The sequence below is a fragment of the Arachis stenosperma genome, chromosome 9 (genome assembly GCF_014773155.1).
Source record: "Arachis stenosperma cultivar V10309 chromosome 9, arast.V10309.gnm1.PFL2, whole genome shotgun sequence".
Lineage (NCBI taxonomy): Eukaryota > Viridiplantae > Streptophyta > Magnoliopsida > Fabales > Fabaceae > Arachis > Arachis stenosperma.
Window position 1 is genome coordinate 156,951,255 of NC_080385.1, and position 15,199 is coordinate 156,966,453.

Genomic DNA, 15,199 nt, shown 5'->3' on the forward strand with positions numbered 1-15,199 from the left:
TGCAAGAATCTATTAAAATGAAAATTTAATTGATTTTAGACACCTAAACATACATCAGATGTGGCTAAAAGCACTTAATTTTTTTATTTTGTGGCTACCTAAGATATGGGTCCCTCCACAAGAATTACAAAATAACATGCTAAAGAATTGAAATGATAGGAAAAACATATTTAATCTATATCTGGTCTAACTATATCTTCTTTATTGTTGTCTGTCTCTCACTTTTCTTAGTTTCTATATTACTTTTGGTCCACTTCCTATGTTTTGAGAAAAAATTAGTTGTTTATTTATAAATTAATAATGCATCTACTATGCTAAGAAAATATCAATAAAATAATAGATCCACTATTATTGTTTTAATTTAATTTTTTTTTAAATGGTGATGAGCACATACTATTAAACGACAGAAATCGAAACTAATTAGATATTACTACAGATTTCAGATCAAATAAATCGGAATTAATGTGACATTAGTGCCAATAACTCAATATACAGCTAACTTGAGCCAAAGTAAGTGCAATTAGATATTTTTTAATAAAAAATAGTATTTGTTTTTTATTTAGTTTGAGAAGATGAAAAAAATAAAAAATAAATATTTTCTTTTATTTTTTAAATAACTGATACTACGAATAAATCTTTAAATATAAAAGACATAATTAATTAAAAAATTAAAATAATATATAATTAAATTTAAAAATTCACTAAAGACTACATTTTAAAGGATAAATAGCATTTTCGTGTCAAAAAAAAGGCAAAAACTCCCAATATCAACATTAAAATGCTTGGGGGCCGTGAAATTTGTTAGATTAGAATCTACAATCCCAATATAAGGACTGGTTTGTGTTTAGAAGAAGTAAGTTAGGTGAAATATATGGTAAAGATGTTGTTTTAAAGATGTGTTTACGTGGCAAAATTTAAACCACATATTTTAAAACCACACTTTTAACTTAAAACCGTAACTCTTCATAAAGAAAAGCGTCACCTAATGGAAAAAAGTAAATTAGAAGATTTAAGAGAAGAAATAATTAAATTATCAAAACTAATAGATCAAAAATTAATGATTTTAACCAATGTTAATTGTAATGACACTGAATTCTTAAAATCAATACAAAATGATTTTTCTCAAAATCTTTATTTTACTATAAGTTTTATTGAAGGACTTCAAAAACCTGAAAAAACTTATTTTTCACATGAAATTTCTAAAAAATGCTACCATGGAAATGATTCCCCACATCTTCATCATACTTTTAACCCACAATTAAATTCTATAGTAGACATGCTTGAAGAAATTTTAGTATCTATAAAATTTCAAAGAAATAAGAAAAAAGAGAATCCCAAAGAAGAAAATTTCAAAATATAATCAACATAACAGACTTAAAAGTAAAACCACCATTGAAATTATGAATATTGAAGAAAAATTAGAAGAAGTTACAATGCTTTTTAAACAATTAAAAATGGCTCAAGAAAATAATATTATGGAACATGATTTTCAAATAGAAGAAGAATTAGTAAATGCTGAAAATATAGAAAATGAAGAACACATTCTAGATTATTCGAGTGACGAAGAACCAGCAATTCCAATACAAGTAAAAAATGAAGCTGGAACATTTAAGGATAATCAATCTCAATTTAAATGGGAAACATGTTTTGATAATTATGCTTTTAAAAAAGGATTTATAAATAAAGATTCAAAATATACAAAAATACCATCAAAATACGTTCCTAAAATCCAGAAAATAGAAGGAGAAAGAATGCTCGATTTAGACTGCAAAAAGAACGAAAAATAAATTTTCAAAAACTGGTTGAATTCCTTCTTATTAGAAGCCTTTGCTAATCCAAAACTTAGTGAATTGTCTGGAAGAGACATTTGGAATTACATAGGATTTCATACTAAAGGAACTATAAGAGATTATATGACATCAATAGAAAACCAAATAATAGAAGAATTAGAAACAAAAACAACAGCTTATGATAAGATATTATATATAATGATGATTCTATATAAAGAATTTTTTGGAAAAAATATTATAGATCATAGACAAGAAGTCTATAATAAAGAATATCAAGAAGCAAAAAACCATTTAGCTAATATTCAGATATATGATTTATGTAATGTGGAGTCTTATATGTGAATATAGAATACATTATTACAAATTAAAAGAAGAAGATAAAATCATTATCTCAGTATGTATATAACAAAACTTCCATATCCTGCTAATGAATTTATAATGGGAAGATTTATAAGAGAAATAAATAGAGGAACAATTGAAAATAATTTTGGTGGAGCAACCTCTGCAATAAGAGAGGAAATAAAAGAACGTTGTATGCAAGAAGCAACTCAAAAAAGATTTGCAAATATAATTAGAATTTGCTGTCAGGATAATGAAGAGATACCTCAAAAATATGGTCTTAATAAAAATTTTCAAAGAAAAAGAAAATATCAATTTAAAAGAAGAAAATACTATCCAAACTGGAGAAAAAAGAGATATTTTAGGAAAGAAAATAACAATAAAAACAAAAGACAAAGAAATAACTATTGCCCAAATAAAAAAGAAAATTGTAAATGTTGGTATTGCCAAGAAGAAGGACACTACGCAAATGAATGCCCAAAAAAGAAGGATAAAAAGGATCTTACTAAACAAATAGAAATTGCTAAGTCTTGTTTCATGGAACCATTAGAAGAATCTGATGATAACTTAGACTATATTTTTGAATATGTCTCAGAAACAGACTCAGAGACTGAGTAATAATGCTACATTTATTACTATAAAAATAACAGAAAAATTTATAAATGCTTTCATAGATTCTGGAGCAACACAATGCTTTGCTAGTTCAAATATAAAACTTGATTGGAAAAATTAAAGAAACCATTAAGAGTTAGAATAGCTGACAAATCAATACATAAAATTGACCAAAAAGCAGAGATGGTTGAAATTTTTATTCAAAATTATAGGTTCATTGTTCCATCTATATATATGTTAGATTCTGGAATGGATTTTATCATAGGAAATAACTTTTTAAAGCTATATCATCCATTCATTCAAGAATTAACATACATAGTTTTAAAAGCTCCACACGATTCTTCAATAAGTCAAAAATCAAAACGCATAAAAATACCAACTACTACTATAGATAAGATCTTAAAATTTAAAATATTTTCTATATTAGAAACATGTTATTTAAATCTATACTTTCAGATAAATATTCCAAAAAATAATCTTGAAATAAAGATAGAAGAACTTTTGGATAAAATTTGTGCTGAAAATCCTTTAGATATTAAAAATATAAATAACGAATTAGTAAGCATTAAATTAAAAGATCCCACAAAAGAGATAAATGTTCCAAATAAAATTCCTTATTCCGCAAGAGATAGAGAAGAGTTCTAACTAGAATGTAAAGATCTTTTGGAAAAAGGAATTATAAGATTAAGTAAAAGTCCTCATGCGGCTCCAGCTTTTTACGTTGAAAACAATAATGAAATTAAAAGGGGAAAACGAAGAATGGTAATAAACTATAAGAAAATGAATGAAGCAACTATTGGTGATGCTCATAAACTTCCAAGAAAATATTCTATTTTAGAAAAAATTAAAGGAGCAACTTGGTTTTCATCTCTTGATGCAAAATCAGGATATTGGCAACTTCGTTTAGACGAAGAAACAAAGAAATTAACTGCTTTTACTTGTCCAACAAAAGAATCAACAAGTGTGTTGCTCTATGAATGGAATGTATTACCATTCGGATTAAAACAAGCCCCAGGTATTTATCAAAGATTTATGGAAGAAAATCTAAAGGAGTTAAATGAATTTGTTTTAGTGTACATTGATGATATACTAATTTTTACAAAACAGGATAAAGAAGATCATCTTCAAAAATTATTAATAGTTTTAGAAAGATGTAAAGAAAAAGGATTAGTTCTTAGCAAAAAGAAAGCAAGAATAGCAAAACAAGAAATAGAGTTTCTTGGATTAATTCTATCCACTCAAGGAAAGCTAAAACTTCAACCCAATGTTCTAGAAAAAGTAAATTTATTTCCTAATAAAATAGAAGATAGAAAACAATTACAAAGATTTTTATGGTGTATAAATTATATTTCTGATCAAGGATTTTTAAAGAATATAACAGAATACACTAAAAACTTATTTCCAAAAATAAGTACTAAAAAAGAATGGAAATGGGATGAAAAAGATAGTATGCAAATTCAAAGAATTAAAGAATTATGTGAAAAACTCCCAGAACTTTATATTCCAGAAGAAAATGACTACTTAATAGTAGAAACAGATGCCTCAAACATAACCTGGTCAGGATGTCTAAAAGCTAAGAAAGCTATAAAAAGCTTGGAACAAGAAAAAGAATCACTAGATTCTAAATATCCCCCAAAGGAATTACTTTGCAGGTATATTTCAGGAACTTTTACTCCAACAGAGCAGAGATATACCACTCATGAAAAGGAAACTCTGGCAGCAATTAAATCTCTTAAGAAATGGAAAATTGATTTACTACCCAAAGAATTTACATTAAGGACAGATTCAAGTTACCTAACAGGTTTTATACGATATAATTTAAAAGTTGATTATAATCATGGACGATTGATAAGATGGCAATTATTTTTGTTACAATATCCAATAAAAATTGAATATATTAAGGGTGACAAAAATGTTATTGCAGATACATTAACAAGAGAATGGAGTTCGTCTACAACGCATTAGATCAAGAAATTCAAAAATACGAACAAGAACTCGAAAAATGCAAGCATTATCAGCAAATAAGGATACAGATCCAATCCCTCAAGAAGGCCATCGAAGCAATGAAATCAACACAACAACCAAAACCATTAGAGTTCAGCCAGCTAAGCGTGGTGACAAATCAGGTGAAGAAAAAATTCCAGAAAATAAAACAATTGCTGAAATTATCAAAAAATCCACCCAAGATAAAAAATATTATGTAATTTATAATGGCCCCATGAAAGGAGTATATGATGCCCGGGAAAAAGTAGCACCATTTACACATCAATCAAGGATAATTCATAAAGGAGGATTTTTAACACTGGAAGAAGCAAAAGAATCCTTCAGGGAATATGAAGCTCTTCATCCAGAGCAAACCCTAAAAAGAGCAGATAAAGCTCCAATTCAAACCCAGAGAACAGGGATAATAAGAAACATTCCTACAAGGGCTGAAATCAAGGAAAAGAAAAGGGTCTGTAGATCAAATCTCAGAGAAACCCTTAACATAGTCCTAAATTGGACTGAAGAAAAAAGAGCAATCTTGGGATATTATCCTATTGCCAAAAAACAGCTAACAAAGCTGGTTATATTTCCAGATGCTTCCCCATCTGACACCTATCAGTTTTTTCAGTATGGATTAATTGATACAATTTTAATTTTTAATGATTTAAAAATTATTAGTGAGTTTCCTGCAGGATTCGTTGATGCAGTAAAGAGATTTAAAAATATGATTGACAACGTAAATCCAAGGGATATATCCATAAAATTTACGAATAGTCAACCTATTTTTAATGAAGAAGAAGAAGAATGCTTGGTTCCAGCACATCAAGTAATCTTCATGTCTGTCTTCCCAGGAAATTTTTAACCAATTGATCAAGTTCAAGATTTAACAATCTACAGTCATGAAGGAAGACTAGCCAGCACACTAGCAAGGGTCTTCGAAAGAACTCAAAAGATAACAAGAGAATCTCACACAAGAATCAATTATAAAAGCAGAAATACTTTGCTTGTGTCCAGTACAAGGAATGAAATTGAAGAAAGAGAGATGAGACTCTTAGTGGAATTTGAATCAGCATTCTACAACTTATCTGGACTCTTAGAAAAGCTCCCCGAATGGATAAAGAGGAATCTCTGCTATTTGATAAAAGACAGAGAAGACCACAAGTACCAGCTATGTGTCTCAGAGTTATCTGAAGAAAGCAATAATGAAACAGAATCAACCCACATGATAAAGGAAGGAGACAACGCATCTGAAGGCCACATAATGAAAGAGGAGGACAGCACATCTGAAGCATCTCTCAACATTATTGCATAATGACGTAAGCGCTTAGGTCATAGAGCACCAACAATGTAGCTGGTGCAAGATAATAAACAATGACGTAAGCAATGACGTCATAAGAAGGGTAAGGATGGGAATTGTCCATCAGACCCAACCATTATAAATAGGTTGCTTAGGCAATTGTAGAAAGCATCAAACCATAGAAAGCAGGAGGCTAAGAGTACTCATATGCTAGGAGAGCAAGGAGGAAGCTGCCGAGGCGATTCTATAGTTTGAAGAAGAATTCCCTTAGGAAAAAACCAATTCTAAACTCCCCTCTAGAGTTAGTATCTACAATCTCCCCTCTGGAGATAAAAACATCTTATATAAAATATTCTAAATAAAGGAAGTTTTTCTCCAGAAAGGTACACCTTTAACCTAATCTCTTAGTTATGAATTATTTAGAAAGTTTAGAATTAACGGAAGAATCTGACTATTATAAATTATCTGCATTATTAGATAATGAAAAACAGGCTGTTCTAAAAACAGAATTAAATCTCAAATCAAATGAAAATTTTAATAAACAAAATCTTTTAAAAGAAGTTTTTAATAGAAAAAAATATATACTATGGAAAAATTCAACTTGAAGCCCCTATAAAGATAAAATCTGCCAATGGAGAACTTGAAATAGCTTTGATAAATGATGAAGAATTGAGTAAACAGATTGAGAAAATTAAGGATCAACAAAAAAGATCTAAAATTGGATAGATCCATATTAGTACTATACAAGTCTTAATCAAATCTACATATATGAAAGGAATTAATTCACCAATAAGCTTAGCAATCTGTGACAAAAGAATTAATGATGACCCAATAGATCAAATAATTGGAATTGTTCATGGAAACTTGGCAAACGTAAATGTTAAATTCAATGCCCATCTTGGATATGCTATACCTTTGTCAACTGAAAATCTTGGAAGATCTATAAGTTTGGCTTATAAATTTCACAGAAAGAATCTAATGGAACAAGATGATGAACCATTTTCAATTACATATGCAATAAATTATGCTTTAACAAATAGCCATCATAGTATAATATTTAAAAACAGAGAAAGAATTTATGTTGATGAATTATTTCAGAAAATTGTAAAGACAGAAATACCAAAATATAAAGCTATTGAAAACCCAGTTCTTTTACTAAAAGAACCATCAGGAAAATTAGTTTCATCGAATTTTCAAATAAGAGAATCCAAAATTAATAGCCCTTTAAGTTTATCTAAGTTAAAGACTAAAGAAGAAAATTCTGAAATAAAAGAATTAACAAAAAAGGTCGAAAAATTAAATGAAACCCTAAACACTAAGTTATGACAATAAATAAAGAAAAAATATATGTAACCTATCAAGACAAGAAACAAGAGCTCTTTGAAAGAGAAAATCGGTTGAATTATTTACAGTTTTCTGAAATAAATCAAGAGCATTTAAAGCTCTAAAATAATCTATGACAAATTGAAAGGAGAAGTTGAAGAGTTAGAAAAAATAATAGAATCTCTAGAAAATAGTGATGAATCGATGATAGAATTTGCAGAAATTCTAAGATAAATAATGAAGTTTACAAAGATTGAAAGACAAGAAAACAAAATAAAAAGAAAAAGGGCGAAAAAATTAAAAAGTAAAATAAAGGAATATAAAAGGGAATTAAATAATCTTCAGTTCGAAATTAATGACCTTATAATAAAAAGGATAGAAATAAGAACAAATATAAACAAGTTGGAGCTAAACTTAAAAAATTTATAAATGACTGGAAAATCATATTATGATTTAAAAGAATTAAAACTGTTGAAAGAAAAAATGAAAAATGAAGTTGAAAAATTAAAAAGATATTTAGAAACAACAGAAAGTGTAAAAATAAAAGAAGTTTTTGAGGATTTAAAAAATTATATTAAAGAAAAGGACAAACAGATAAAAGATTTTATATACAATAATCCATGCAAAAAAGAATATTATAAACTAAAACAAGATTGAAAAACTATAAAAATGAAATCAGAATTAGTAATAGTAGAAATTGTCAATACTTTTGATTATGAAACTACAAATTATAAAGTGCCACCAACCAAATCCATACAAATTATAAAAGCAAAATACGAAGAGTTAATAGAAATTTTGAAAAAGAAATTACATCTAAAAAATTTACGAAGAGTTAATAGAAATTATATTTTAAAAATTGGTATCAGTGCCAAGTTAACGATTAAGGGTAACACTTTCTCTTTAAGCAACACTTTTAATGATACGCTTTTAAAATCAATAAATAACCATAAAAGATAAAAATCTTTACAAATGCATCTGTACAGATGCCCCACTAAGTTATTGTCTGATCCCCGTTATGATTTCTATTCTCTAAGTCGCAACAAATATATTTATACACTTCCAGCTATGGTGAATTTAATAAATAGTAACATCTAACAGGTCGTTATTGAGATCTGCTGGGTGCTGAACTTATTGAATATTATAAATGAAATTCACAACTCCCTACTCGAATTTTATTGTTGTTTATTCCCATTATTACCTTATTATATACTGCCAATGTTACTCTGGTAGTGAGTTGATATTATTGCCTCCCAGCCAAGTGGGATTAATATCAGCGATCACCACTAGCTTTGACCGTATATATACATATTTGCTTTGACTAATTCATGCCATTGGACATTAGTTACGGAATCACAAATAATTTTTTGCTAGTGATTTTCTTAATATATTGAAAATTAGAAACATGAGAATTGAGAAGACAACACCAATTTATAAAATGAGACAACATGTGGAAGCAAGGTGAAGAGCAAAATGAAGATGATTGGTGCTCTATAATTGAAGCAAGAGGAAATGTCAGTCATAAAAAGCCAATACATAAATCAAACGGTCCATAAAATTCGAGGTCCAACTAATCCTTAAAATGAGAGCCATAATTGACAAGGTGTTAAAGGCATTTGCATTCATGTCAAAGAGAACCGAGGGCAGAAACGTCTTTTAAAATCAACGTAGCAGTAAAGTAGGATACTACTGTCTAATGTCTACTAGTCAGTAGTAGGGTCTTTATTATAGACGCGCAGTAACGCTCCCTCTCGTAAAACCTTACGCTGCAGGATGCCAAATTATTATCGACCGTCATTACCGTTAAGCCCTTTTATTTTCACATTAATTAGTGTGAGCTTAATACACTTCATTACTCGCGCACACACACACTCACTCTTCTTCACTCTTCACACTTCACTGGCGCTCTCTCTCTCTCTCTCTCTCTCTCTCTCTCCAGAGCGACAATGGCGGCAACAAGTCACCTCGTTGCTCATGCTACCTTGTTCCTCTCTCTGGTTTTTCACATGCATCTTCTGGTTAGCGGCTCTACCAGCCAAGATATGGAGGCTCTTTTGGCCTTCAAAGCTGGTTCAGACGCGTCGGAGAAGCTAACGAGTTGGAACAACAGCACCAACCTGTGCAGCTGGGACGGTGTCTCCTGCATCAACAACCGAGTCACGCGACTCGTTCTGGAGAACCTCGACCTCCAAGGTTCCATTCAACCCTTAACTTCACTCACTCAACTCCGAGTTCTCAGCCTCAAGCGAAACCGTTTCTCTGGAACCCTTCCCTCTCTCTCTAACTTCACCGCCCTCAAGCTTCTCTTCCTCTCTTACAACCACTTCTCCGGTGACTTTCCAGCCACAGTGACCTCTCTCTTCCGCCTCTATCGTCTCGATCTGTCCCACAACAACCTCTCCGGCGAGATTCCGGCGACAGTCAACCACTTAGCCCACCTTCTCACTCTCCGTCTCGAGGAGAACCGTTTCTCTGGCTACATTCCTGGCGTCAACCTCCCAAACCTGCAAGACTTCAACGTCTCCGGAAACCTCCTCTCCGGCGAGATACCGAAGTCGCTCTCGGCTTTCCCCGTATCCTCGTTCGGGCAAAACCCTTCTCTCTGCGGAGCCCCGATTCAGAACTGCACCGGAGTGGTGCCTGACCCTACAAAACCCGGATCCGAGGGCGCCATTGCGTCCCCAGTGGTGCCACGTGGCGGCGCCACAACAACAGTGTCATCTTCCCCAAGTTCAATGCCAGCAAACGACGGTGGAGCAGCTCCAAAAACCACGAAATCACATAGAAACGGAGGTTCGAAGATAAGCCCGGTGGCTCTAATAGCCATAATTGTGGGCGATGTATTGGTACTGGGCATTGTGTCATTGCTTCTATACTGTTACTTCTGGAGGAACTACTCGGCGAAGTTGAAGGAAGGGAAAGGGTCAAAGCTTTTCGAGAGCGAGAAGATTGTGTATTCTTCGAGTCCGTACCCTGCACAAGGAGGAGGAGGAGGGTTTGAGAGGGGGAAAATGGTGTTCTTCGAAGGCGAGAAGAGGTTCGAATTGGAGGACTTGCTTCGAGCGTCGGCTGAGATGCTGGGAAAAGGTGGGTTCGGAACGGCGTACAAAGCGGTTCTTGATGATGGGAACGTTGTTGCGGTGAAGAGGCTGAAAGATGCGCAGATTGGAGGGAAGAGAGAGTTCGAGCAGCACATGGAGCTTCTTGGAAGGTTGAGGCATCAGAATATCGTGAGCTTGAGGGCTTACTATTTTGCCAGAGATGAGAAGTTGTTGGTCTACGATTACATGCCCAATGGAAGCTTGTTCTGGCTCCTTCATGGTACGTCATGCTTTCTTTTTCCTTTCATTTTTAGTGGGTCACATGAGATTCATTTTTGTTCTTTACTTGCCCTTCAAACCGAATAAAGTCAATTCAATTCAAATTCTTTGCTTTCATTTTCTGGCAAGATAAAGATAGGAAGATACCCCCAAAAGAGAGAGGGCGCCATGCATCTAATTATACATTGATAAATTATGACATTATACAATCAAAGGTTACCTATATGCATCAAAGCCACAAGGCTGCTTTATCTTTAATTCCCCGCCGGGAAGGGGGGGTCCATTTTGAGGCTCCTCCAAAATTTGAAGTAGGACCACTCACTCATACCATGTGATATTTTGTTATGAGTACTTTCTTTTCTAACAAACACTGTAATAGTATGATGATAATATTCCATGCCCATAATAATAGTATTTTTAATGCATTCCCTTCCCAAACCATTGAAGACAAAAGTAACTGTTGAGCTGAATAAACAGTATTCCTTCACAATCATAACCACGTTTGAATAGGGAACTATTGTATATTTATGTTGCATTATGCAAAACAAAACACACTCTGCATCGCATAGGACTAAGACACCTGCTTTATTCAATTACTTTAAATTAAAAAAAGAAAGAATACAAGTGGTGTCTTTATTTTAGTTCAGCCTCGTTAGCTTTATGTTCTTTTGCAGAACCACATTTGGCCTTTTTCCTCTCGTCGTTTACCGCATCAATGATAATGAACATGGCTAAATAAGTGTAAAAGTGGCAAAATGGTAATTTAACTTGGTTGTCCGTGAAACAGGGAACCGAGGACCGGGGAGAACCCCACTGGACTGGACCACTCGGCTCAAGATAGCAGCTGGAGCGGCGCGTGGCGTGGCCTTCATTCACAACTCGTGTAAGTCCCTCAGGCTCAACCACGGTAACATCAAATCCACCAACATTCTCTTAGACAAGCAGGGAAATGCCCGGGTATCGGATTTTGGGCTCTCCGTGTTCGCGGGCCCAGGCCCATCAACATCTGGTGTCAGATCCAACGGCTATCGTGCTCCCGAGGTGTCATCTGACGGTCGAAAACAGTCCCAAAAGTCTGACGTGTACTCGTTCGGTGTATTCTTGCTTGAGTTGCTGACGGGGAAGTGCCCCTCGGCTGTGGAGGGTGGTGGTGCGCCCGCGATGGACCTGCCAAGGTGGGTCCAGTCCGTTGTGAGGGAGGAATGGACCGCTGAGGTATTTGATTTGGAGCTGATGAGGTACAAGGACATTGAAGAGGAGATGGTTGGGCTGTTGCAGGTTGCTATGGCGTGCACTGCCCCTGCACCTGATCAACGGCCTAGCATGAGCCACGTGGTCAAGATGATCGAGGAGTTGCGTGGGGTCCAGGTGTCACCGTGTCATGACACGTTGGACTCTGTGTCTGAGTCACCTTCCGTCTCCGAAGATGCATGTGGAGCTAGTCAGTGAATAATAAACCTTAGGTAGCGTTGTAAATCAGATCATTGGGTTTTTTTTATCTTTTTTTTTTCCCTTCTAGCCCTTTGACTCACTCACTTGAATTCCGAGTTAAATTTTCGATCAAGGGTGTCCTCAAATTACAGCATGTGAGTGCGATGTGGGTTTATAGAGTAAAAAATGGGACTCTGATTTACAAGGTGAAAATTTTCCCTTTCTAGAATTGGTTGACTAGTATGTTTAGGCATTGGTTGGTGAAGGCATTCTTGGGTCAGTTTGATACTGGTTGACATTGTCCAATTGGGTTTCCCGAAGAAAATCAAATCATACCTTGCCATGTTTTGATGGAAAGACATTTCATTAGGACAGCTTAATTATGGGTGACGATGACCGAAATGGACCCTCAAAGAAAATCATTTCTTCTTTGATTAGCAAAATTAAATTAGATTTGAGTTTGTGATGTCATTTGCGACCAGCACCAATAGACAGCTAGCATAGGCATAGCTCTATATCTTATAATTAACTATTAAAAAAATAAGTAGTTTACAAGATGAAAAAGAATGAATTAAATAATGAAGTTTTAGTTATAAGTGGTGTATTTGCAGCTAAGGTAGGAGGATTAGAAGTGCATGACCTCAGGTGCAAGGTTGAGAAGCCTTGACAAAGTATTAGGCAAGAACTTCCTAGCAAACAGAAAACAAACATTTGTGCTGTTTCCATTATACTGGCATCTCTTGCTCCTTAGCTTCTCCAAGAACTCCACAGTGACCTCAGATCTCATGAACGTTGCTGGGTGTGGACCACCCCTTGACCAGTCAACAAAGGTCAAACTCCTATTAGAGTTCCCTTCCCAAAAATTGATGCTCACATATGTTGGCAAGTAATGTTCGTCTGCATAACATGATCCTCTGCAATATTGCTGAAAAATTGGGAAGTACTTTCTGTCTGATACCACTTCAAGTGCAAGCTCTCTGTCCATCTCAAACCATTGGGACCCTTTTCTCCATTGCCTAAGGCTCACGTCCGGCAGCATCCGGATGCTATATCGCCCGCGACCCACCGGACTGTTCTCATCATAGGCCATGACATAGTTTTGTGTTGAGTTCATTAAGTATGAGTAGACGGTTGTGAAGTTGAAGATTGGTATGCATGATTCCGATAAGAGAACGAATCTTTGGTTCGAGACATCAAGGAGTGCGTTTGCCAGAAGGCGACGCTCTGCTTCAACCATGTTCACATTCCCCCATTGCACTTCCTGCATTCATTTCATAACAGATATTATTAACTAGTGAAGGTTACTGGTTGTGAATAATGAAATATCAGTCAAAGGGAATGCCTCACATTCATGCAAATGGAATGCTTTTGTAGCAATCAATGTATTCAAAGTAATTAAATGTATCAACCTTCGTACAGTTGAAATTAAATGTACCAAATAAGTCAAGAGAGGCCTATGACTGGTGAATGCGACCATACCATACCATACCCATAACTTAAGCTAGTGATAAAAGTTTATTTTATTTTACCGTTTTCCCTACCCATAATTATCGATTTATCTTTCTATAAATCATTACCATTAGGCCGCAATATGTTGTATTTCCTATTTTATTGTCTCCTTTCCGTTTTAATAGGTTTCCCTTTAACTGTTTTCATTAGAATAAGCAGTTTGCATAGCAACAAACATAACAAGACAATTTGCACAGGACAACAGAGACTATCCTATTGTTGATTTCGATAATCTAATCAACATTAATAATTCAAGAGTACTATTAACTAACCTTGCCGGGAATTCTGCGGCCATGAAACACTGAATTCTTCTCAGGTTGTGAAGCATTGAAAGATGGATTGGAGTGCACGTATATTGAGTAATACCCTTCATGCCCTTTGAAGAATTGTTCCCACAAAGGTGCAAAGAACAAAGGACCCCTTGTCAAGAACATGAATGCCACCTTTGGAACTCTATCAAAGGGGTACTCAGGGATCTTTGCACTCATTGAAGCCCTCCACATAAGCTCCTTATCATCCATGTCATGCATGATTGGAGGAGGCTTAAGGAACTCCTTTAATCCTACATGGCTGTGATTGGACGTCTGTGTTTCCGTGATCGGTGGTGGCGGCGGCGGCGGCTGCATAGACGCTTTTCGGGGTAAGGCTGAGACTGATAACTGAGTGAATTGGAGACTAAAGGTGCAGTCTTTAAGGTAGAAACTAAAGATGACTCCAATGGTGACACCAAACCCCAAAATCAAGATATAGGTAAGAAACCGAACAAAATGGAGTTGAGCATTGAAAAGCTTGGAAACAGAATTTACAGGGTATTGACTACTTGAGCTTTTCATTCTTTTTGTGGGAGTAAATAGCAAAAGAAAAATTCCTTGATAACAAAATTTTTGAAAAGATGAACAATTTACAGAATCTGTTCCTTGCTTTATGATGTTGATGAGAAACGCTTGAAAGACAAGTTGTAGTAGTAAAAGTGTTAGAAACAAACTTATGTTCTGATCAAAATCTCTGTGATCACAAATAATGACTCAATCAAATAAGGATCTGCTGACCCAATATATGAGGGATACAGAAAAGAAGTTAAAGGACAAAAGAATCTCCAAAATGTTCAGAGATAGTATATAAATAAGGAAAGTTTGATAGAAATCAAAATCTCTGCCCCACAATTTAATGGAGGAGCAGCTGCCATACACAACAAGGTGATGATGGCTTCGGAGACCACTGAATAGAAGAGTCTCTGGCTAGTTCTTTATACTCTTAAACCCTTTTGTTCAATTTCTTCTTTCTTCTTTCTTCTTCTTCTGTTCCAGAAAGAATAACAGCTTCCTGTGAAAGCAACTAAATAAAATTGGCCAATAAAAAAGGAAACCGTTAAGCGCTCGTTTCAGAAACCTGTAGAAGATTATGTTGTGTTACTTTTGGTTACAAGGAACCATTATTTATATCACACAACACAACACGGCCCCATTGGAAGCATCTCTAATCACTAATTATTAAGTTATTTATGTGGTGCCATCTGTTACTGAATTATGGGACGTTTTCTATGTGTAATTTTTGACATTGGAATATGTATGTTATGTTATGTTATGTAATAATGTTAC

At 34.3% G+C, this 15,199-nt stretch overlaps 2 protein-coding genes across 2 annotated transcripts; one reads left to right on the top strand and one right to left on the bottom strand.

Moving 5' to 3' along the window:
- The first annotated feature begins 9,204 nt into the window (after positions 1-9,204).
- On the top strand, positions 9,205-12,411 carry LOC130947634 (probable leucine-rich repeat receptor-like protein kinase At1g68400). Its single transcript, XM_057876343.1, has 2 exons — positions 9,205-10,662; positions 11,449-12,411. The coding sequence occupies exons 1-2, from the start codon at positions 9,288-9,290 to the stop codon at positions 12,108-12,110; spliced, it is 2,037 nt and encodes a 678-aa protein (XP_057732326.1). The 5' UTR covers positions 9,205-9,287; the 3' UTR covers positions 12,111-12,411.
- An 83-nt stretch (positions 12,412-12,494) lies between these two features.
- LOC130947635 (glycosyltransferase BC10) lies at positions 12,495-15,199 on the bottom strand. The gene is made up of 2 exons (XM_057876344.1): positions 13,874-15,199; positions 12,495-13,353 (listed from the first exon to the last, which is right to left on the bottom strand). Exons 1-2 carry the CDS (start codon positions 14,432-14,434, stop codon positions 12,718-12,720), a joined length of 1,197 nt encoding a protein of 398 aa, XP_057732327.1. The 5' UTR covers positions 14,435-15,199; the 3' UTR covers positions 12,495-12,717.